General features: G+C 34.7%; 2 protein-coding genes across 2 annotated transcripts in view; one reads left to right on the forward strand and one right to left on the reverse strand.

Moving 5' to 3' along the window:
* The first annotated feature begins 1,844 nt into the window (after window positions 1-1,844).
* Window positions 1,845-25,522, forward strand: part of LOC117102600 (protein RRP5 homolog) — a 34,202-nt gene continuing 10,524 nt past the window's right edge. The window contains exons 1-20 of the mRNA XM_033242958.1: window positions 1,845-1,944; window positions 2,337-2,457; window positions 2,686-2,841; window positions 3,307-3,510; window positions 3,603-3,761; window positions 4,381-4,504; window positions 4,776-5,071; window positions 5,238-5,450; window positions 5,916-6,101; window positions 6,450-6,596; window positions 7,023-7,203; window positions 7,903-8,105; window positions 8,978-9,172; window positions 10,295-10,465; window positions 10,939-11,152; window positions 11,397-11,662; window positions 15,496-15,597; window positions 16,050-16,120; window positions 23,621-23,773; window positions 24,472-24,571. Coding sequence (XP_033098849.1) covers window positions 2,338-2,457; window positions 2,686-2,841; window positions 3,307-3,510; window positions 3,603-3,761; window positions 4,381-4,504; window positions 4,776-5,071; window positions 5,238-5,450; window positions 5,916-6,101; window positions 6,450-6,596; window positions 7,023-7,203; window positions 7,903-8,105; window positions 8,978-9,172; window positions 10,295-10,465; window positions 10,939-11,152; window positions 11,397-11,662; window positions 15,496-15,597; window positions 16,050-16,120; window positions 23,621-23,773; window positions 24,472-24,571 — 3,261 coding nt within the window. The 5' untranslated portion in view covers window positions 1,845-1,944; window position 2,337. The remainder of the gene's footprint in view (window positions 1,945-2,336; window positions 2,458-2,685; window positions 2,842-3,306; window positions 3,511-3,602; window positions 3,762-4,380; window positions 4,505-4,775; window positions 5,072-5,237; window positions 5,451-5,915; window positions 6,102-6,449; window positions 6,597-7,022; window positions 7,204-7,902; window positions 8,106-8,977; window positions 9,173-10,294; window positions 10,466-10,938; window positions 11,153-11,396; window positions 11,663-15,495; window positions 15,598-16,049; window positions 16,121-23,620; window positions 23,774-24,471; window positions 24,572-25,522) is intronic.
* LOC117102601 (leucine-rich repeat and immunoglobulin-like domain-containing nogo receptor-interacting protein 2) lies at window positions 17,460-22,478 on the reverse strand. Its single transcript, XM_033242959.1, has 2 exons — window positions 22,254-22,478; window positions 17,460-20,396 (listed from the first exon to the last, which is right to left on the reverse strand). Exon 2 carries the CDS (start codon window positions 20,393-20,395, stop codon window positions 17,750-17,752), a length of 2,646 nt encoding a protein of 881 aa, XP_033098850.1. The 5' UTR covers window position 20,396; window positions 22,254-22,478; the 3' UTR covers window positions 17,460-17,749.

A 25,522-nucleotide genomic window follows, 5' to 3' on the forward strand; every position in this document is an offset into this window, starting at 1 on the left:
GTTGCGTCAGAGAAAGTTGGTTTACAAAGGATAATGAGTTGTAAATTATTGGTCCGGCCGGCTCGGCCCCCTTGAATCTGCGACTGAAATACTCATCATCATTTTTTTTTTCAATTTATCCTGGTAATCATAATCATGCCCACTTTAATACTTAATTCATCATTATCATGACAGGGGCGGATCCAGAAATTTTCTGACGGGGGTGGGGGAAGGGAAATAGGTAGAAGACACCCACCCATCCCCACCATTGTTGGGGCTGAGGTGAGCAAATTTTAAGAATATGCCCTTCTAGACGCTCGGAAATGGCACTCTCATATAGTAAAAATGCTTTTTCAAAGAAGCTTTCTCGACAAAATTATTGACTTTCCCAGGGAAGGATAAATATAATATATGTCCTACAGTCAATGTCAGAGACATTATGCTGCTATGTATAAACAAAGCCCTTTTATATCAGGGTGCTATAGAGCGAGGATCCTTGGGTAAGTCACACAGCAGGGACCCCGAAGTGTCGGTGGCCCTGCGGACCACCGCACGAGAGTGCATACGCGTTACGCCACTAAGCATGGATAGCTGTTCAGCTGGGTACACTCCGTTAATGCGGCTAAAAAAGCCCGTCTTGGTCTCCGTCTTTTGGCATATTTTACATCCTGGTTTATGAATATAAAATCGTTGTCGGGAAACAAAATCATGTTTGCCGTCAATCAATATAAAATTCAAAATTAGTGAGTGGTAAAATAATCGAGCTCTCCTTTCGCGCACTGCTGTGACCGCCAGTAGCACATGGATACTCTTCCTTCCCCCCCCCCCCCCGTTTGATCAGCCCCTTTATGATGTCACGACGAGATTGTGTCAAGTACCATTGGAGTTCGTAAACTTGTGGTATCACTAGGCCTACTTAATAAGTCGAAATAGATAGACCTATCCGCTCAAAAGCTGTATAATTTTTGTTTAATAATAGCTAATAAAATTTAATTGACTATCTATAATTCTAACAAAATGCATGAGTCATTCGTTGTTATTGTTCTTTCCACTCGCTTCGAAAAGTGGGGGTATTAACTAATAGAAGATTGGTGAAAAGTGGGGTGGGGGCAATTGATATGATGTATACCCATACTTTGAAAAATGGGGGGACGTATTCCCCCTGTCCTCCACTGATCGACGCCCATGTTTGCAGGACAATCGAAATGTACTTTTATGAGCACTGTTCTTTGGTTTACTAACTGTTTAATATCATGTAAGTATACGAATGTTATCGACGATGAACGTATTGCAAAATAACCGTAACCTAAATAACCTAAATTTAGTTGTGTTCACCTGGACGATTCAACAATGGTCTTCTGCCATGTCTCAAACTAACCATCTCGCATCGTGCGGGATGGTCCCGCATTTCAAAGTGATTTTGGGTGAAACACGCATTTTGCTGAAATGCGTGATCCTAAATTTGTCACGCATTTAACACAAGTCTATGCGTGATAACGATTTATCACAAATTCAGGGGAAAATGTATTGAAAATTAGAAGAAATTGGTTATATTAAAACTATAAAAACGGTGATGCAGTAACTTGAGTCATGAGAGAGTACACTATTTCCTTGAAGACCCTACTTATTTCAAACCACATAACATCATGACCAAACTACATAACATCATGACCAAACCATATAACATAATGAGAAACCACATAACATAGTGACCAAACCACATAACATAATGACCAAACCACATAACATAATGACCAAACCACATAACATAATGACCAAACCACATAACATAATGACCAAACCACATCCATAACGTCATGACCATTCCACATAACGTCATGGCGATTGTACATAAGAGTGTTTGCACATAACCGAAGATACTAACGGCGTTCCATATGAGACAGCATGCAAAAAACATGTGTTGATTTCGCGAGTGGTGGGCTTAGTCAGCTTGGGTAATGTAATGTAAGTGAGTTTACCCATTTAAGACTTCGAATTTTTGAAATGATTTATGACTAAGTTATATTTACAGATTAATAATTAGGCAAATATTACTTTGAGCGGTGTAATAGTTGAACTAAGCGGATAGGCCTAGCTAGGCGCTAGGCCCAAACAAATTGTTAACTCGGCGGTGAGTGACGGTTGGGGCCGACAATCGGTCAACTATTGTGGCTGATTGGGTCCACTTTATGAACGGCTCAATCCTCTTGAAAATGGACCTAGTCGTCTACAACGTTACTAGGTTAGATGGGTACAATTATTTTAATTACGAAGTTATTTAATAAATTTTAAAAAGTAGGTTCTCCTGACTGATGATTAATAAAGTTTGTTCATATGCTACTATTATATTAAAACAGCATGATGGAAGAAGATTTTCCTCGAGGTAAAGTTAAAAAGAAGAGTGTGAAATCTGAAGCACCAGAGCATGTGAAGCCAGTTCATCATAAACAATCTGATTCTAAAGATGTACTGTTCAAGGTAAATTGTAATATCTGATCTGCTGAATGAATTTCAGAATACACATGAATCACTATCTATATGGGTGTTAGACCTAGGCCCATGTCTAATCACTATTTTTCATTGTACTCGGCATTCAGCGTAATTCAGAATTTGTGTAAGTGCTACATATATGTAGTTGGATAAGAGAGAGGAGCATACAATTAGATTGCATGATTAATATTTCTTTAATTTTTTTCTTTATTTTAGGATGCAAAACTTGGTCCAGAAAAGAAAAAGAAGGCAAGGAAAAGAAAATCTGAAAAGAAGGTGGAAGATGAAGTATCAAAGAAACAGCACAGGGAAGATGAAGACAGTTCAGCACTGCTTTCTACAAAAGATATCATTAAACATTTATCAATTAGGGTAAATTTTAGCTTTTCCAAATATCAATTACTTCTTTTCTTTCATGTTGTTGGTTTGTTGGGACAGATTTGTCTTATATTTGTTTTATTTTATTTATGTAATACAAATTTATCATAATATATAAAGTAATCTTTTTCCAAACACTGAACATTAAAATATGTAAAATATGCACCTGTTTAGGTATTTAACTAAAAAAATAATACACAAAAATGTACATTAATTCATTTAAATAATTGGCCTCTTACATAGCTAATTTTGATCATTCATGATTTTTGTATTTTATTTTTATAATGCTATTTGCTCATTTATCTAATCAAACATTTTACACATGTAATTGCCATTGAATGAAATCTATGACAAATAACTATGATAGATTGCTATATTCTGTGTAAGTTACCTCTGACTAAGTTCTACTAGTTAATCCACAACATCTTATTTTTTGTAATATTTTGTATATCTTTTCAGACATTAACTGATGAGACATTGTTACTTGGTGCCGTAAGGGAAATCCATGATATTGAGTTGGTTATTAGCCTTCCCAATAATCTCCATGGTTACGTGCAGATAACGGATATTAACGATAAATATACTGAACGAATTCGAGAAGAGCAACAAAAGGAAACAAAAGAGGTGGAGAGTGAAGATGATGACAACAATGATGAACAACAGGTAAGTTTTTCCTTCTAAATGTTCAAACTAAATATATTTTTATATTTCATTTTTTTTTACTAATTTCTTTGGTTATTTTTTCAATATTTTAGGAGCTTCCGACACTTCATGAGGCATTCAGTATTGGAGACATTGTCATCTGCAGAGTTAAAGAGTTGGTCATGGTCAAAGGTCATTCAAGAATTCTTCTGACGCTTAATCCTGCAGACATCACCACCCACCTGTCTGCAGACAATTTGAAAGAATCAATGGTGATTTTTATTTTATTTAATTATTTAATTTTCATACTTTTTACATGCTATTAAAGGGATGGTTTTTTTTTAAAGGGATTATAATAAATTTCTTCCTTTCACTTTCTAAGATTTATACCCCATTCAGACTAGCATTGCTATCGGTTGTAGCAATTGCAACACCCAGTCGCACCCAATTGCAATTCACAATCGTGTGTGAAAGCTCACCAATAATATTCAATAAGTAATCGATATCTCAATTGTTACTCGTTGCGATTAGGTGCTACAATCTTTATTACTCCCATTTACCATGGAATACGATTGCAACAAATTCCACAGGTACTAATTGGCTGAGGTCATTCAACATTGGTCGAACCATCAGATGTTTGTACCGTTTGACGTCCTGTTCCAATATAAAGTTTTTTGTGTTTGATTTGGTGTGAATGTGCTTGTTGGTTGCAATCGGGAATAATCGGTTTTCGATTACCACTGACTACATCACAACCAATCACAAAGAAGTGTAGTCTGAATAGGGTATTACTTGGTACTAACAATTGCCGTCCCTTGTTAATGAATTTTTGGCAGTCATTGATGTTTTTGTTTCAGTTATTATTGAAATGTTTCTTACACATTTCTATAGGTGTTGCCAGGAAGTGTATCCAGCATAGAGGATCATGGGTTCATGGTGGACGTTGGCATTAGTGGCATCAAGGCATTTCTACAAACCAAGGATGCTAATCAGTTCATTCACAATCAAAACCAAGGTAAAATGATTTGCATAAATTTGCATAAGCACATGCAATTAAAGTGTAGGATAAAAGCCTGGTGTTTTTAAAACCTTTGAGCTAAAAAACTTAAAATCATAATGATAATTAAAATCAATAATAATGATGATAAATACAATCTTACCATCTGATATTAATTATGTTCAGTTATAGATATGGAAATAATTGAAGATACATTTGTAGAAATATTTTGCAATACTTTTTACACTTTTTATATCTTCATCCTCCATCCCACTCTTACCCTTTTCAGGCAAGAATTTATTCATTGGGCAGTTACTTCAGTGCATTATTAAGGAAACCAAATCTAACGGCAGATCATTACTCATAACAATCAATCGCAAATCTATCCAAAAATCACAAGCTCAGTCGGAGACCCACACCACACTTCAAAGTTTCATGCCTGGAACGCGTTTGGAGGCCACTATCACATATGTAGGTGAGAGTTACCTTGGCGCTGTTGTTCATTCCACATTCAAAGCCTCCATCATGGAATTACACCTGAAAGATTTGGCACAATCTACAAGTGACTATAGGATATCTGATACGGTAAGACAGAGATGGACTTGTCTTTGATCTACAATATTAGATCAGGGAGATGTATCCCTGATTAGATTAGGTGTTAATAGTAAAACAACTCAGATCCAATTGAGGCATAAACAGTAAATTGTAAGTTTTACAAAATTCAATCCCACGCTACACATCTCTTTTGCAGGTATCGGCATGTGTCCTGTTCAATTGTCCAGTCACCAAGACGCTTGGTTTGACCCTCAAGTCTGAGTTCTCAGACCCAACTGCTAAGCTAAAGAAGAGTTTATTTGGTGGTCTAGCAATCGGCGATTTTGCAGACAAGGCTAAAGTACGAAGTGTTAAGCAGAAAAGAGGGGTACTTGTTGACCTGAAGAAAGATGTTCAAGGATTGCTGATGGTAAGGGCTATGAATCAATCAATCAATCAATCAATAGTTTGACACAGAGTCTCCTTGCATTGAGTAGTCTGAAAATATAGTCATAGTCTGTGAAAATATTGCATTTTAAAATGACTTATCTATCAATTTCTGATAATATAAGAGTAATATAGAAAAATAAATGTATGTTAACTGTTTAAAAAATAAAAGCATACCTTAAGATGTTAAGGTTAGAAGTAATGGAAAGAGAAGGATGTATAAGAAAAGTGTCACTAGTTAGGTAAAAGAGATAACGCAGAAATGTGTTATAAAAAAATCATCCTATCTGCGTGACATGACAAGGATTATGCTCCAATTTGTAGAGAAGAGATTTTTGCGTTTATGTAGCTATTGACCAGGTGTATTAAATTAGGACTGCGATCTAGATAAAATAATGCATTATCAAAATAATCTATTACTCTTTAATTATTTTATTTTATTTATCAGGCTACTCAGGTTGATGACAAAGAGGTAACCAACCTAGAGGAGACATTTAAGGAAGGTCAGGTCATTAAATGTCGTATTACAGATTTTAACTTTATCGACAACCTGGCTCTTGTGTCGATGAAGGCCGCCACTTTGGCTGAACGTTACTTACACTTAAAGGATGTGGAACCAGGTGATAGAGTAAAGGTGTGTGTTGGTGAAATTTTGTTGTTGAATGTCAAAGCTATGGAAACATTAATAATGCTTTGTAAATAAAACATCCCTTGAAAATAATAGAATGTTCCATCCCAGGGCATCGCATGTCTATGGTAACCACCACTTCGGCATCCTTGTTTCATTATTGCTATTACGAATTTGTGTAGTTTACAGTTAAGGTTAAACAATTGCTCATGTAAGTTTGAATGCTACTCCAAAATATGGGTACAACTTTGAATATAGACCACTTTGTCAAATGAATATTTGGGTGTTTTATGAATGTGAAATAGGTCTTCTCTGTGATGTCACTAATTTTTATGCCTATTGTATTGCTCCTAGGGAACCATTACAGCTGTACAAGAAAATGGCTTACAGGTAAAGATCAGTGCCCACATCAAAGGATTTGTACCCAGAAGTCATCTGGCTGATGTACCCATCCAGAACCCGCATAAGATATTTAGCGAGACGGATAAAATTGCTCTTAGGGTAAGCAAGTACTTTTTGTATATTTTTCGTACATAATAAATTATTAAACTATTAAAATTTAATATTGATTGAAGGTCTGCATTCTGAAGTAATAATAAGTGCTTGAAGTACACCACATAGATACTTCTGAAAAGAACAGTTTATTGGTTTGTAGTGTCTTCTATTTAAAATCAAATCTATTACTTGACAGAAAAATTTACTAAGTTTAATTTCAGGCGTAATGGGTGGAGTTTTGTTTGTAGTTGTGAAAAGTATTTTATAGGATTAAACCCAAGATTCTTAAACACTAAAATGAGGCTCCAATCTATATAGAAATATGTTTGTGACATTGTACATAACGGTTCCAATTGCTTACATGTACAAACTTAACATTAATGTGACAAATATATAGATATAATTATCTCATTATCTATATCTATTCCCTAGGTAATCCATGTGAGTCCGCAACAAAACCGTCTTATACTTACACACAAGAAGACCTTAGTCAAGTCCAAGCTGAACATTATCAGTGACTACAGCCAGTTTGAAGAAGGCATGTATGTTCATGGAACGATCGTATCAATCAAGAAGTTTGGCTGTGTTGTCATGTTCTGCAATGGAGTTAAAGGTCAGTGAACATGTTTTTTTGTGAAAATTTAAAACTCTTAAATCAATTGAACAATTAATGTTTAATACAACATACAAGAAATTTTATTAGTCGTCCATATAAAAACATACAATGAAATGTTGGTTGTACCGCTTTTTGAACTAAAACAATTAAAAAAGACAAAATTCAAATTGCAAAAAACATATAATGCACCAAAAACAGCAAGACCCAGTAAACTAAACATTAAAACTCATATAAACAACTGCAATCTAAAGTTAAGAGTTAAAATTTAGTGTTAAAAGGGGGTGGTGATATGTGAATAGAGTTTAGCACAAATACGTGGTGGGCAGAGTCTGATTCCATCTGTTCAAGCTGTAACAACTCTGTAGGGGATGTGTAAGATCATTCATAATTTTATGTATGTAAATAATTTTTTTTACAATAACATGGCTCTCCACTTGCAATCAAAACTGTCTAGTCGTGTCGTTAGCCTTGAGCATCCATACTACAAAAAAAGGTTTTAGCACGATCAGCATCAGCACAATTTAGAAAATTTATAATAATGTGAACTATTGTCATAGATGGTTTGTCTAATTTCCAATACTTTATTCTATTAACAGTAGGTTTTTGTTTTGTACATACATTATTATTTTATTTGTCTTAATAATTTTTTCTATATCTGAATGGTTAACATTCCAAACCTTTTTTAAATGCTTACAGGTTTGATTCCAAGGTCAGAGTTAGCTAATGAGCGTATTGAGTTCCCTGAGAAGATATTTTATGTGGGACAAGTTGTTAAATGTCGGGTGATAAAGACGCACGAACCGTCAATGAAACGTGTTATATTGTCGCTACGAAGTGATAAAGACAGACCAAGAAGGGAGAAAAAAGTGAAGACTGAGCCAAAAGTTGCAGTTGGAAAAGTAAAGTAGTATTTTTTTACCCTCTGTCTATTTATTGATTTGTTTGTTTGTTTTTGTGTTTGTTTATTTGGAGATCTTGGTGGTTCCATCTTCTTAGTTCTTGATTTTTATTCAGCTTTAAGCACTAGAGCCAAGGATATACCAAACACTGAACTTAATCACTCCTTAAAGTGGCAATCCCATCACAATACAAACATACACAATGATGCTTTACATAAACTAAGTCTCATTATATGGGTTAGGTAGTGGAGAAAAAAATCCTGTAACCATGACAGGAATTGAACCCAATACTCTGGTATTGGAAAACAAGCATCTTAACCACCAAGTGGTTCATCTCCACTCCAAAGTTCTATCCCATTAAGTTATTCCCACAGTGAAATAATGGTTATTAACTGTGAAATCCTGGTTATTGCACACCATATTTTGGTAGGGACTTAAACCGTAGGTCCCATGAACAACACTACGCACACTCTTCAGAGACGAGAAGAGATTGTCTTCCATTGCCCTGCCCAATTTAGTACTCTGTAGTCATAGCTGCCATGCATCCTCAGAAGACCAGGCTGAATTTCCTATCCTAGGAACTTGAGTAGAACAATGGAGGAACCATGGACTATTACTATAACAGGTCTCTCTCCAATTAAAGACCCTCCAAAGAAAGACCACTTTTCTGTGGTCCTATATTCACAAATGTCTTTTATTTTTATTATTCTAATTAGTGACCAAAGCTGCTAAAGAACATGTAAAACCCCAGTCCCAATAGTGGTCTTTAATTGGAAGGAGACCTGTAAATATTGAGATTACACATTGAACATATTAACAATGTTGATGTTTTTATTGTAGGTTTATTTATATAAACTCTTTTTCATCTTCAGATCATGAAAGTAACAGTTATATCAGCTACTCCTGATGGCTTAAATGTCAAAATGGAGACTGAGGAAGAGGCTGTCATTCCCACAATGCATCTGTCAGATTATACTATGAACTGTGACCTAATTCTGACTGCAGCTAGCCCAGGAGATGAGATGGAGGCGATGATGTTCAACAACAAAGGCCCCAAAGGCCAACAAGTATCCTTGTATGTGGTGGCTGCAGTAATGCAAGCCTGAACAGACATTGGCACTAAAAAACGTTTTCAGGATCGAGCTTAGCTCCTTCCCTCATGAGCATTGGGAATTAAATATATTTTTGTTATTTTCTGTCTTTCCATATGTGTGACACATCTTTCAACCAGGGAATATACAGGTTCAACAGTAGGTCCATTTGTATTTCCTCCATGGATGTTACTTTGTAAATAAATATTCAGTTTCTTAGAATCTAGAGTAGATTTGTTTACAAAGGGCAGAAGGCAGGTTGTTCATAATTTTGGTCCATATTTTTTTTTAAAGCAGGATTGAAGGCTGGTTTTAGTAAGGGGAAGGGGTGCAAAACAGCCTGGGGTGGAGATGCAAAAATTTAGAATCCCTACTTTAATGAACATAATGGGTTATTTTCGAATTTAACCCACTTAGTGGAACTAATTTTTTTGGGATGTTCCTGCGTGTATAGAACCTATCTTTTGTTGTTTGTTCAAACCTCTTTACATGCATCTAGTGTTGAAAGCTAAGAAACTTCCTGGGGTGTCTGTCAAACAAAACAACTTGCCAATGATGGCAGGGCCAGGAATACATGCTTTTCTCCCAAACGTATTTGTTGTCCCATAAACGCACACGTTTACATACATTTACGCTGTCAATTTTGGGCAACTTTAGCGGGGTTCCCAAGTCTCCCGGAAGTTGCTGGAGTCCCCCGGAAATGGGGACGGCCTCACACACTCCTGCGAGCAAGCAACAATTTCCTTGAAAAATAACCCATCTCCCACAAATTCATGATATCTGCATGTTTTTACCAATTTATAATACTTTATTATCAATTGTCTCCCGGATGTCAGTGCCAATGAGTATCACCATCCACAGCAGAGTATTATTTAGATGCTCATTGAAACAGATCTCCTGAATGGGGATTCTTCCAACATGGGACCCCTGCCTTAGCAAAAATATCCAAGGTGCAGTGCTTAGTGGAAAGGTCAGATAGCTAAGGAATGACCAGCACACTGAATTGACACAGCATAATTGTATTTTTTGACCTGCTATGAATTTGTTAACCTTTATTAATATATATTTGCTAAAAATCTTTAATGTATAAATCATCAGATACTGACTTGTAAACCTTCTCTGATTGGAGTGTCCAACTCAGGGGAAATACTCAAGGACTTCAGTGAACTGAATCCAGGAATGGAGATGGTAGGCTGTCTCCGTAATATCATGCCTTATGGCTTGTTTGTAGAGTTCCTGAACAACCTAGTGGGCCTAGCACCGCTTAAGGTAAAAAGCCATTAAATTATGTTTTTCCGTTATTTTACCTGCAGTCAATGGGTCTAAAATATAGATTAGCAAATCACAGGTTGGAAACCACAGGATGTTATATTTTTAACATGCATTTTTGTGTCGACAAGTTGATTGTCCAATGGCTCGTGTGCAATATGAAGAACCCAGTACATCATTCGAGACGAGTAGGAGGATACCCCGTGTACTGGTACAGACAGCCCCAGTGATGGATGATAAGAGTTGCTGGTACAGGTTGTCCGGGTGGCATATACATGAAGGGAACCCCTAGGGGAATGAAAGTCACTGCACAAGTTAATATTCCATATCAAGTGCCATGAGTATCTTGTTTGATGGATGCCTGTGCTATACAAGTCTACACTTTATCATTAATAAATGTACCTTGAATTTAACTTTAAATAGATTTTTGAATAAAACGATAACTACAGAAAATTCTTTTTGTTTCAATAAAGGATATTAGTGATTCGTACACATTGGATCCCTCTAAGCTGTTTGCTATTGGTCAGACCCTACATGCCCATGTCAAAGAGGTCAACGAGGAGAAGGAACGCTTTTTGGTGAGCTTAAGGCCTTCGGAGGTGTCCATGGATATCACAGCATTGGATCTTCTTCGAGGCTTTTTGAAAGAACAGAGGAAAATCCTGAAGAAGTTAAAAAGTGCTGAAAGTGAGTGATATTCTCCGGTTAATGATGAGGAATATAATGATAATGAAAATGGTTGTGGTAGTCCAAATTTGCTAGTTGTATATATATAATAAATGTGGGTTGAAGGGATGCAATTTTGTTTCTAATGTAAAATGATTTTGATATATTGCGTAGTGGTAAATAACTACTATAATAATAATAAATGTATATATAAATATAATTTTGTTTTGTGCTGACCAAAATATTTATATATTTCTTACTTCAGAGCATAAAGTTTTATCTGGCATGACAGTGGGAAGCATTGTCACTGCAACTCTCAAAGAAATTCAGAAAGGTGGCTTTCTATGCCAGCTGGATGGAAACATTTCTGCTGTGGTCACAAGAGGTCACTGTCCAGCCCAGCATGACCATCAACCGGGCGACAATGTTGAGGCGGTCATTCTTCATGTGGACATCCCCAGTGAAGTAGTTGAGCTGTCCATGAAGCAGAAATTAGTAGCCTTTGCACAGACTTTAGAAAAGAAAAAGTTGGTAAGGATAATATATACTGCCCTCTCTTGTCCATTTTAATTTTTGAAATTCTATTTTTAGAACTCTACAATTTTGTTTAATTTTGTTTTTGATTATAATTTTGAGATAAAATATTCAAACTGTGTAAAGGTTATGGTGAGGGAATGCTTTGGACAGGAAGATAACATTTCCTGTGTCTCTGGCTTTCAGTCCTGTTGGGCCTCAACCATGAGGTTAAGTTTACTCCCAAGAGTCCTGCCAGGCCTATAGCCAGGTTCTTTCAAGGGAGTGGGGATTTTCTGGGCGGGAGGTCCACAGTCGAAGCCCCGGTGGGATCGGCGAAACCCCCAAAGCAAGAAGATTTTTGTGCTTTATAGGTCTAAATAATGCTATAAAAGCAGATATGTTTGAAAATGTCTGTGTCTGGGTGGGTCTGCAGTGCATTAGTTGGGGTTGGAGGACTTATTTTGGAAATTTAAAGAGGGGGTTTCGCCAGAAAAGAGGGGGTTTGCTAGAAAAGTGGGGTTCTCCCGAACCATAAAAACCCCCTGGATACGGGCCTGCCTGCAGTCTTGGCACTTCCAGCAAAATGTGAATAGAAGATTTTTATAAAAATGTTATATTCCTATCATCATTCTGTTTGGTTATAATAGAATATGAAGTAAACCCACAATTATTTGTACTTAAGAGGATATGATTAACGTGCCCAACAATACCTAGCACAGTAGCTAACCAGAAGGACGTTCACTCCATGTGAAGTATCTGATCATGGAAATGACCTCCATTTTCTTATGATAATTTGGCATTATTATCTATTCTATTAGTGAAAAAATTCATATTCCTATAGTACATTGATGAAGGAGGTTTACAAAACCAAATCTTTGCAGTCCTCCAAAAATATTTTGCGACCCATAATTGGGTCGTGGCCCATTGTGTGCGGACCGTCATTTTAGATAACTAGGACCAGTACAAATGAACAGAAACATACAAAACTCCTCTGCATATCCTTTTACAGTACAGTACAACCTTGGTTTTATTTGTAGGCCTAGGCCTACAGTTGTACGTTAAGGCCCAGGCAACATCGTAGGTATTAGGTCAGAGGTCACCACAAATTTAACCCAACCTTAATTTTACGAATCTCCTGATTTACATACACTATCTGGTCCCGTAACGTATGTAAAATCGAGGTTCTACTGTAATGTGTTTTGTGTCCTGTCTATAATTAAGTCTTTCTGAAATTGACTCCACACTGTTCTGTCATATTATATTTTAACAACATTATAATACACTTTAAATATCAAGTGATTATTTATATTGCTTATTTTTTAAAGCTGAAATTATTTCCAAGTACAATTTTTTTCAGAAGTAAGTTCCTCAAATAGTTTGTGTAACCTATTTACCACTTCAAAGAAGACTTTTTTCAATATTTATTTAACCTGCAGTAACCTAATCCAGGGAAGTGTTTTTCTAGTTAAAGGCTTGGTGTCACTTTTCATCTGAGAGTAACAGCTAGGGTACCTTTTGCATACGAGACAGACTCGGAGGAATGCAAAATCGTAACTACATTTTAAAAAAATTTGAAATTTAATCAAGATTGATGATAATAGTTAAGAACAATTTGGTATGAATGTCAATAAGGTATTTGCATTCGGATCAACACTATTAGAAAAAAAAGCAGGCTTACATAAGAACATGAAAGTCCATTCAACTACAGCAAAGCTTAAAAAACAAACCAAACTAAAGATCTGTCAAGACTCTGAAATTATATTTGACAAAAAAAAAACTGTTATATGCCCATATATAGTCATGATGTGCCCATATATAGTCATGATGTGCCCATATATAGTCATGATGTGCCTATATATGGTCACGACGTGATGTCATCATGACCATATTTAAGAATGTCCCATGTTTTTGTCAAATAAAATATAATACTAGTCTGTACAAGGTTTTAGGGTCCTACTGTAGGTTCATATCCTTCCTAAACCAGTATTTTTTTTTTCTCATCACTAAAAAAAAAAAGAAAACATTCCCCTGAACCCTGTTCCAACCAGCCAAATACTGGTCAGTACAAACAGCCTTTGAGACAATCCTCTTGGCAGTAAGTTTAATTTGGTGAATTTGTACCCAGCATGATTAACCAGGCTGTTTTGTGAGCACTATTTTGTGTATTAGAAAATTTAATTGCACGTTTGTGCATCCAAAAATTTTAACTCTACATTTGAAAGCGCAATAATGATTTACTTTGTTTCAATAATTAGAACATTAAGAAAAAATGAAAACAGTAATGTTAAGCAACTATTTTAGTAATATGCCTATTGCAAGCTTATAGAAGGGAATTAAATATTTCACGAAAAGAAGAATATTTAGAGAATATGCAAAGTACATGAAAACAGGAGCTAACAATATTAGGACAGGTTGTAGACCTATATAGTATACAATCTGTAGGAGTTAGGAATGTTGAATATTTCTTAGCTTAAAATGCTGGGAATTCACAAGATTCAGTCAACTGTCTCCCATCAAATAATGAAATTTCCCAAATCATGCAAAATGTCATGTAAAATTCAAGCATTGGCCATGGCCTATGGCAATTGTTATTGTAAGCGTGAGGAGAGGTGTGTTAAACTCCTTTCATTTACAAAGTTTGTTATCAATCAACTCCACAGGTGGCAGCATAACACATTCTTGAATATCTCTACCATTATAAACAAGCTATCAATTATATTATTGAAAAATTCACCAGGATTCATTATGTAATATACTCAATGTTATTTATTTTTTTTTGATGATCCAAAAAAATGCTTACATGAATGAATTGGTGGATTACCAACGAAAAGTGTAAGTATACATTTCACTATAATCTTTGGATCATCAAAAAAGAAAATACTATATCATTGAATATATCAATTATATATTTATTTCAAAAATAACAATAAAAAATTGACAATTAATGATAAAATATATAATGCATGGATTTTCTAAAAGTATTTTTCATGTCATTTGTACTAAGTAAAGGGAGTACATATCATTGCCATAACTTCCATTAGCTTTATTTGTGTAATCAGGGGAAGCTCATACTGTTTTTGTTTATTTACAATAGCGGCGGTATTCTACTGATGACACTAGGCCTACATTTACATTGATAGGTACGATAATAATTATACTGCATCCTCTTTCGGTTTTGAATCAATAGGCGTGTTTCCCCAGCTGTTTAACAGCATACCGGTAACTCTATCTGGTGACTATTGGACATGTCCTATATATCTTATCAAAAAAGTGAATAACAAAATTAATAATAAATAAATAAGTGTACAGATTGAGGATAATGGTGGTTATAATGATGAGTACTATTTATACACCATTTTATGTAGTCTATTTTGAAACAGCGCCACCAATGTCTCGCAACTTTTTACTGGGGGACGTCCAGCAGTCTAACCTGAACAAATTACGTTTTTTCAGACACATTTTCTTTTGAATACTTTTACAACCAAAAACACTGCAGGTTTTATGCGCCCCTATTTTCTTTGTTTTTTTCTCTTTTTTGGCATTTTGTTTTCAATTACTTGTACTAGCCTAGGCCCCTACAACAACAAGGTCGTGCACAAGTCACAGAGCGCAGTAGACACTGGTAAATTCGTAGAGCGAAATCCTAGTCCCCCAGTTGTAGTTGCCTTGTTCTTGGAAATTTTCACTTCAAATTTAGCGGTGACAATTTTATATACTCACTGTTATCTGTACATTATTTAATTATATTTAAAATATAATAATTTTATATTTATTTTTGTTTTGTTGCTTGCTGTTTGTGTCTAGTTTAAATTCATGTTGATTACCCTTTATTTGTCTTCTTTTTTTAGGGCAAGATGGATGAGTTAAAGGTCAAAGTTGAACTTGTGAAAGAATGTTTCGCTCTTGCATCCACAGATGAGGGCACTCTTATATATCTACCAGTCAAGAAGGTATATAATTAGTGATTATAAATATTAAATAACTTGTAGTTGATAAGTACATACCTGTGTTTGTACTTGCTCTTATATAGTGAGTCAGTATTCCAATGAAAAAATGTAAATTCCCCAGTTTTTTTCTGTTTTTACACTCTATTTTATTTCTGTAAAAATTCACAGTATTTTTTTTGTTTACATTTTTAAAAAAGTTTAGTATTGTTGATGTCAAGACTAAAACAGAAGTTATAAAACATTTATTGTCGAGTTGTAATTTACAATTTTTTAATAAAGTACTAATACTGTAAATAAATAAAATATCAATTTTTCACCTAATACATTCCCAAGATGTATGTATCAGTTATACAGTAGATTCAATTCAAACATCTAGACTGATTTACACAGGATATACTACTTACAAAAGCATTGATAGAGAGAGGTTGGTTTAAAAAAATTTACGTTAATTTCAGCATTACAATGATGTTAGAATTGGTGCAGATCTTTTGAAATTTGGACAAACATGCAAGGTCAAGGTTCACGGGTAAGCCTGTTTCTAAGAAATTTTACACACACACCTACACACCCACCCACACACACACACACACACACTCTTATACACATCTAGATGTGTATAAGAGACAGGCTAGGTACAAGAGGCCCTGTCATATATATACGTTAGAATGACAGTTGTTTATTTGTCTTGTCTGGTTTACTGCACTTATACTTTGGTATAAGCATTAATCCTATACAACTGCAGCAGTTACATCTGTTGTACCAGTCTGATGGTGGAATAATCCCTGTCCCCTTAACATCTAATTATATTACGTTTGGTGTTGGGTTTATTTTCAGTAGCAAGAGATTTTTAAGCTGTATCATGGTTACAGACAATTTGCTAGCTAGGCATGAAAATGTTAGTTAGGCTAGGCCAGTAGCAATGTGCTGAAAATATTTTAATTATTATTTAATTTCAATGTGATTTATTTCATATTTTATAAACCATTCTTTAGAATTATTCTCTAAGGAAAACTTAAAAGAATTTCCAAATTTATGAAGTTAAAAGATGTATTGCAAGATAAATCATTTTTGAAATTAACTTGCCCATTTTGAAGTAACATATTATCAACGTAAAAAATTAGAAATTAGCGTACTTGTAAAAATGTTTACCCATAATTTTACAGCCAAAAATGATAAAAACACTTCCAGTCATTGGAAGTGTTCTAATATTTTTATTATAATTATCCTGTTTAAAAATCAGGGTACATATTTTTTTTGAAATACAATAATTTTTATGCTCAATTTAATTTATATGCTACTGCAAAATGAGTAAGTTAATTTCAAAATTTGTTTTTTTATGATATTTTTTTTGTCATTTTCACAGGACAATACATCTTTATTTAATCAGCGGACTTATGCCCTACTTGTGTATTTTGCATTAGATCAAAAGTTGTGGTGGCTTACGGTATAGCTGAACCTGAGCTTAATCTCATTTTAATACGTAGTACTTGGTCACCAAGCAAACATAATATAATGTGTAAAACATAAGTTGTATATATAATAATAATGTCGTTCTTATATAGCGCCTAATGCCTTAACAAAGCCTCTAAGCGCTTCACATTATTACCCCGGTCATTGGATCAAACACATATGGAACACATTAAACACTAAATGAAATTATTAAATTAAATTATATCACCATAATATTGCGGCTAGTAATCAGCGCAGTGTTGAAACCTACCAGGTACCCACTTGTACTCCTGGGTGGAGAGGGGCAACCGTAGATAAAGTGCCTTGCCCAAGGACACAAGCGATTTGCACAGCGAGAGTTTCGAACCCCCGACCCCGAGGTTGGGAGTCCAAGCCACAACCGATGCGCCAACCACTATAACCACACCTTATACTGAAAAGTTTGCTTTTAATATGCTATTCCCATCCAACATTTATAAGTGAACAATACCAATAAACAACATCCTGAAATGTGCAATGTTTGAGCCACTGAACTTGGTATTTTCGAAGGCATGCACTGTGTCCACTAAACCATGCATTGCATTATAAAACAGTGGGATTATTGAAAATACTGTATGACTTGCTATTCATGTAAAATCCTTAGCCTTTGGTAATTGTCTAACATAGTGAAAGTTCTGTCATGAACTTGTAAACATTATATGCACAACTATCCATATGTATATTCCTTAAAATTTGATAAAAGCCCTACATGTATCTGAGATTCACAAATATTGCCTTCCTCCTGTGATATTTCCTCATCTTTCCATAATTCCTCATTGAAGTCGTTAAGAAGGAACACATTCATTGGTTTTCTTAGTTTTAATCTAACTTTCTTTATCAAGCATTTAACAAGTGCTAAAATGATTACTACTGTAATGATAGATAAGAGAGATGTTATGACAATCTCCTTTGAACTCTTTTTTCTGATGTTTGATAGATGTGTGGTCTCTATGTTCCTGTTTTCTGTGGTCATTTCAATCACATTTCTGATGGTGCTCTGTTGATTTGATGTCACTGAGGTCTGTAGAATTCTGCTGACAATTGTTGATTTCTCTTCCATTATCCTATTAATTCTGGTTGTAGTTTTAATGTTAGGTGATGAACTGGAGAGATATAATGGAATTTCTTCAGTGTCAGTATTCCCCAAATCAGAAATTTGAGATGAGACCTTCACACTGATCGAAGAAAAATCTTCTGTTGTTTGATCTGAATTCACTGATGTGGAATGTCTTGTTTGGCTCACCTCTGTTGTAGGTGATGAACTGGAGAGATCTAATTGAATTTCTTCAGTGCCAGTATTCCCCATAACAGAAATGATTGTTGAGACTTCCACACTGACTGAAGAAAAATCTTCTGTTGTGTGATCTGAATCCACTGATGTGGAATGTCTTGTTTGGCTCACCTCTGTTGTACTAACTAAATCTGATGTTAAAATTGATATGGTTGATTTTTCCTTTGTGTTATCTTGGAATGAAACTGATGTCGTTGTAGTTGTTAGGAATTCTGATTGTGATGGTGTGTCTGTTAGCAGTTGTGTTTCTATTGTTGTCTTGATTGATTCAAATTCAGTTACAGTTTTTAAAACAGTTTGGGTTGCTTGTGTTTGAGGTACATGTGTTGCCATCACTGTAGAAAAGGAAGGAGTGGAAAACTCTTCTTTCTGTGGAATGACAAAGACAGAGATGGAAGCATTACTAACTCCCTCAGAGTTTATAGCCAAGCACATATAAGTTCCGTTATTGGCTTTACCAGCATCGCTGACATCAAGCAATGTGATCTCATGTGCGTAATCATATTTCCCAAATAATGCTTCACCATTTGGACCAATCCAGGTGACTCTTGGATGTGGAATTCCTGTAACAGAGCAGTTAAGAGTGACTGTACTCCCTTGAAGAACATCTAGATGATCAAAATGTGCTAATACAACAGGTTCAATACAATTACTTGACAGAATTGATGCATCGTGTGAAGGAATCTCGTTTATGGCTGAGTCTCCAGAATTGGAACAGTGGGTACTAATTTGGAGAATTGAACTGTTGGTTGTACCAGCGCTTGATTGTTCCTTTGTATAACAGTCACATACAATAGGGTTGAAGTTTAAATCTAAACTGTTCAAATTTGTAGTCAATTCCAGCAGAGCAACAGGAAATGTTTTCAGTTTATTATTAAGTAATTTGAGGTTTCTTAAGTGAGGTAGACAGTCTGTTGTAGTTGGTAATATTAAATTTTCAATATGATTTTCTGACAATAATATTTTCTTAATCGACTGTGGAAAAATGGTCAAATCTACAACTTCAAGTTCGTTCCCTGCTAAATTCACTTCTTCCAAAGATGGCAGCCCTCGAAACGAATCCGAGTTTAAAGACGCGATATGATTGAAAGATATGTCCAGATTTATAAGCTTAATAGGTTGTCCTGTTTTAAGTCCACCTATTTGCGTGAAGTTATTTGCATAGACTGAAAGGAACTCCAGGTTTGAGGGCAGTGTTCTCAGAAGTTGCTGGAAGTTTGCCATATTATTTATATTGATAAATAAGTGAGTAAGGTTTAAGTTAGATCTGAAGCTCTTCTCTGCTATTGTTTTTAAATTATTTTTACTTAAATCAAGCCTCAACAGAGAAGGAAGATCTTGAAATGTACCCATCTCAATAGTCTCTAAAAAATTACCTGTTAACGATAAGATTTGCAAATTGGGGAGATTTTTGAAACATCCTGGCAACAACGATGTCATATTAATCCTTTCCAAATGTAATAAAGTTAAAGGCATAGGTTGATCAAAATATTCCAATGCACTATCTTTAAATGGGTTCCCACTCAAGAACAGCAAGGATATTTGCTTCAGATCATAAAATAGTCCATGCGGAAGATATTGAATATAATTATCTTGCAGATTTATTAATGTCAAGTTGAATAGGCCATCAAATGCTCTGGGATAGATTATCTCAAGTTTGTTAGATTTTAAATGTAGTTTTTCTAATAAGTTCAAACCGTCAAATGCGCCGCTGTGTATTTCCTGAACAGCGCTATTCGATATTGTAAGAAATTTCAAACGATAATAATCAGTGAATGCCTGCGATGGAATGTAAGTGTACGTCCCCAACGTGAGCTCCAGTGCCTCAACGTGGAAACAAATTTGTTCGTGTGGCACACAGTCCATATTTTCGCACACGCACTTCTGGTTTTGGCGGTCGTACATGCAGGATATGATGCTTGTTTCATTGCATGATTGTGTCCTGTTTTTTTGAATTAATGCGATTACTGAAGTTAAAAATAATATCCAATTAGCAGGTGTCATTTTGTCCAGTTTGTACATCCTGAAAAATAAATCAAAATTTAATTCAGTTGAAACAAAAATGATTTTTGACTAACATGTAGATCTGTTCCTGTCTAATAAAATCAAGGAAAACAAAATTCTGTTAGTACAGGTTTCAATTCAATTGAATTTCTTTAATGCTACAAATACCATCAAAGGGCCAATATCCACATAAAAAAAGACATGACAAAAAGTGACAAATTGAAAATACTGTCTGCTTAGTTCATTGAGTAAAATAAATAATAAAACAGAAAGCCAAAATAAAAACAAATAAACAAAAAAATAACAAATGCCAATATTGTAAAGATATATTAAACAACCAGAATATATTTAGAAGGATAAAGCAGACACAATAATCTTTCACCTATAAGGTACAAGACAGATTTCATCTTCAGATGGAAACTAGCAGTTTAAAAACAAATAAAGCAAAAATTGCATTCCCAATATATGTCAGTATCGTACCTCATTTAATACACAAAAGCAACACTAAACACATTACACATTTATTATATGACCACTAATTGTATGTATAGAATTTGGAACAAAAGATCGTTGTCTGAAGCGGGAGGTTATTTTTACGCCTCAACAAAGAAAGTTCAGGGTAGGCCCATAATGCCAAGGTTAGATGTGGTTAAAAGTGGTCTATTGTGGATTTAAAGAGAAAATGAGTACTGTTTAAAATTAGAATTTAACCAATAATTGACACAATTGGGTTGCCTTTAAATATTACGATTACAAGTAGAGCTACAGCTTAAAGATGCTTATTTACAATCTTGGGTTCCTTTACTATATTTCAATCCAGTATTATCAAAAGGGGTTTCCCTTCTTAATGTGTTATAGCACAGTCAATTTGAGCATAGTTATATCCTTCAAAAGCTAGGTTCTATACAAGTTTGCTTTTAGATTTTTCCACTAAAGGGGAGATATTATTATACACAAGCTACTGTATATTGCATAATAGATACAAACAATGGTTCTCAAAGCTACTGATATCTAAAAAAAGCAATAAAAAGAAAAAGCAATAATTATTGTTTTGAAACAAAATAATGTGTGTATATGAACATCATAACTTGCTTTTCTCCAAGGTAAAATTTGGTCTTTATCTACAGTTGCACATTCAATAGATCCTTAAACAGAGTTCAGGACACTTTTTTATCTTGAGTAGTTTGGCATTACAAAGTGTTCCTTTTTGACATATTACTACATTACAACATAGTTACGGAATTTTGTTTTTCGTACAGAGCCAATGATAAGTCTTTTGGGTCAAAGAAATACAATATATTGAGAAATAAAAATGCTTGAACACCCCCGCCTCCTCCTCAGGCCAATAACCTAAGACTTACTTTATTCCAGGTTTAATTTTGCCCTTGTGAGAAAAGATTTCAAATAAAAAAAAAATAATTTAATAAATAAAAATTAATATTGAAGACTTTCATTATATTTTAAAGTTATAATAAATAAAGAAAGTTATAAATAAATATTGGCTGTCCCCTCTTTAAAAATGGGCCTTGACACGAGTCATTACTTATAGTTAACATTTTTTCCCGTGATTACTATTAGCGGGAAAACTCAAAGAGAAATACTATAGTTGCACTAGAATGAATGCAGACGTCGCACCAGAGTCATGCGTTGAATTGCAATACCATGTGTAAACATACAATTCTCTATTCCTTTGTTCCTTGCCTTAGAAATTTTGGTTGAAAAAAATTAAAAACAAGCTTCCATCCTATTCCCAAAGATAACTTTCTTGAAGAACTGATGCTATACTATCTTGGTTTTAATTAAAACATAATTTCTGAAACCTGAAAAGAAAAATTCAAAATTTTAAAAAAAAAGATTGATTAAAATTTAAACATACCTTGATAATTGATAAATGGATCCAGATTTGTTTATAAATTTTAAGCCAGCATTTCATTGAGAATAAAAGTATAATTATTTATCCCATAACATTCTTCTGAATGTTGTTATTCTCTTTGGTCAACCGCCACTGTGCACAAGCCAGGGAGTTGATCGCTTATGAATGAGCTGTATTAGTTAACGCTTCCTTGATTTGGTGCTGATGCGTGCTTTAATCTCCTGGTCCTGTTTGGTACAGAACTGCATTGTCTCTAGGGCTGACCTGTAAAGTTTGAAGGTCAACAGAGGTCATTTCAACAGCTGTGTGGCCAATCCACTCCATAGCATTAGGATAGCACCTTTACTGACCTTCAACTTTTAGCTCCATTACCTGAACCATATTTTTAGTACCTTTTATTGTTTTTATGAGGAACTAAGTACTCCCATGGTCTCTCTTGTTAACTTTTAATATACTGTATGCTCAACATTCTTTTACGTTTGCATCACTGAGTTATTTTTGTTAATATGTATGCTTTTTATGAGTTAATAATGGGAATAGTCAATTGAAATGATGTTAATGTACAAATTATGTGTTTCATGTTACTATTATTGCTATGGTTACCATATATACAGATGCCACCCTAGTGGCAGTTTAGTCCCCTGTTATTCAAAAATGGTGATTTATTGAAGAGAGAAAAACTACAACCAATTTGGCTTGTCAAGGGATCAATTTTGTGGTTAAACATTTCAATGGGCTTATTGTTTATATTGTGGCTACAGAATAGGTATCATTCGGTGTAATTATCTCTCAATGAGTCATAAATATTGTTTAGATGAGCAAAAATGTTTTTTTCCCTTGTAAATACAGTTGAGAAAATCAGGATTTAGAGTTTGTATAGTAAAGCATAATAATAGAAGCAATTGAAAAAGTTTTAGCTTATAGGATTTGATAAAGTACTTGTTAAAATTGGCAGAGGTACATGATTTAATTGGTATGGTAAAGCTTTAGTAAAGGTGAAGAAGGAAAGGTATAGCTGTTGAATATGGTTAAGCAATAGACAAATGTGGAGGGGCATGTAGCAGGATCCCGACGTAGGGGTCACAGTGAGCACATTCCTCCCATTTTGCCACTAAATTTTAAAATTTCAGTGCATGCCAGTGTTATGTATTTAAATAAGCAATACTCACTTATCTATTCTAAATATGTGACCCCTCCCCATTTGAAAAATTCTGGATTCACCTCTGTGTAGTGTGATCCATATGTTTAATTAGTTTAAGATAAGTATAGAGGAGGAGAGCTTCTTATTTCTAAAATTGGGATGTGATTTATAATTTAGAAAGTGAAGAGGTGGAATTCTATGTGTGAAAGTTTATTTTTCAAAACTTCAGAACTGTGGCTGGAAAACCAATTGCTGAAATTCTTCAAAAAGGGGGTTCCGATAATAATGATGAGAACAGAAAATTCATCCGTTTTGGACTGAAAGAAATGGAGGAAAAGGCTGAAGAACACGGCGTTACTAGAGGAAGCATAGTGGAAGCAGTGTAAGTGCCGACTTTTCCAATAACAGTTTAATTATTTTAATTTTTGCACCAAGTGTAAATTCTTATTACTACTGTAATAGTCCAAAATCTCTAAAAGAAAAGTTGCAGTCAATTAAATAAAAGTTCGGACAAAGCCCCCTCTGTGAAGAAAGGTAACAAAATACTACTGGGGCCTGGCTTACAAAAGGCATGCTAACCTACCAAGGCATAGGTTGGCAGATCAGACAAACTTGGCTTAGCTCAACTAGGCTTCAATATTAATAAAAATTAAAAACACTGTTTTTGGTTTGACAACAGAATAATTTATGTACGAAAGTGCGTTCTTCATGTTTATCGGGTCATCGATCCATGGAAGAAAGACTACGTATCCAATATTTCAATATTGTTGGAATATAATAATATATTGCCTATGTCTTTGATTTTTTTTTCTCTATATATAGGAATAAACAAAATTACCTGACTTTTTCAGGAGGGGGAAAACCTTGAATTTTGAAGAACTTAAAGGTCATTAAAAGACACCTCAGAAGTCGAAAAAGCCATCTAGGAACCAAAATTTTCCCGGTTAGGACACCCCCTTTCTTTTTGGTGTTTTTTTAGAAATATTTTAAACCCCCTCTTTCAAATCCTGGATCTGCCCCTGTGATTGCACAACTACTGGATAAAAGATATAAATTTTACCTTTGCTATTTTTCCTACAGGATCCATTCTGTTAAGGAAGGTCAGGTGAATGTGGTTGTCAAGGGCTGTATCCAAGGACGGATTCATGTTACTGAAATAGTGGACGAGGCTCCTCTACATGTAAGTTATTAATATAAATATTATATGTCCTTCAATATACTTCCTTTAAACACTCAAGGATGTTGTTATATAACTGCTCGTCTTGCTTATGAAAATAAAGACATCTTGTGTCTTGTATCTTGTGATGTGCACCTTCAGTGGGTAAAATGAAATTGCATTGTGCCTTGCTAGACTTTTTACCTTTCCCAATTATATAGGCTGTATTTAAATTATGAGCCCACACCCCACATAAGGTTTTGAAAATTATAGGGATATGAGAAGAAAATAATTATCTTAAAATTTATGTCCTAGTGTTTCATTTCTGGCCATGAAGGTGTGCCAAAGCAGTATAAATGCCTGACAATGATTTTTTATGAAGTCCACGAAAATGAATTACAAAACCCTATATGTGCAGCCTGCCAACCATCTTTGGCTGGAAAAGACCTTGTTTTTTTAGAACCTGACACCGATCATCTGTAAAAAGTAATATTAAAACCGAGCATAAAGCAGTGCATGAAGTTTTTGAAAGCGCACTGGAAACATAAAAGTGAAGCTGTCTTTAGAAAAGAAAATTTTATTTTGAAATCAAAAATTCACTTTGGTCCTCCGATTAATTGTTATGCCCACCCCTGCCCTATTAACCTTTGGCTTTAACTTTATTATAATGGCAGAAGTTTAAACTCAACCACCTGTTTTACCATACTTGTTTAGTCGAGTGTCTAAATTAATTCATTATCAGTACGGAATGTTAAATTTTGTTTTGATAATAGAGTAATTTAAGCAACCGTTATCAGTTGAGCGAAAGTAATACTTAGAAAAAAAAAACAAGAAAAGTGCTGAACAAAGTAAAATGAAAATTCATAGGTTTTTTTTAACCTAGCAAAACCATGACTTTAGTTAGCTAGCCACTTGACCCTTTCTTTAACTGCTAGGTCATGGAACTTTGCTAGATCATAGAGGGCTCTCTTAAGG

Source organism: Anneissia japonica, unplaced genomic scaffold, assembly GCF_011630105.1.
Source record: "Anneissia japonica isolate Jap-2015-1 unplaced genomic scaffold, ASM1163010v1 scaffold1489_len2284818_cov182, whole genome shotgun sequence".
Taxonomy (NCBI): Eukaryota; Metazoa; Echinodermata; class Crinoidea; order Comatulida; family Comatulidae; genus Anneissia; species Anneissia japonica.

Bases quoted from the DNA above. Each gene is read 5' to 3' on its own strand.
- LOC117102601 (XM_033242959.1), bottom strand. From the start codon at position 20,395: ATGTACAAACTGGACAAAATGACACCTGCTAATTGGATATTATTTTTA.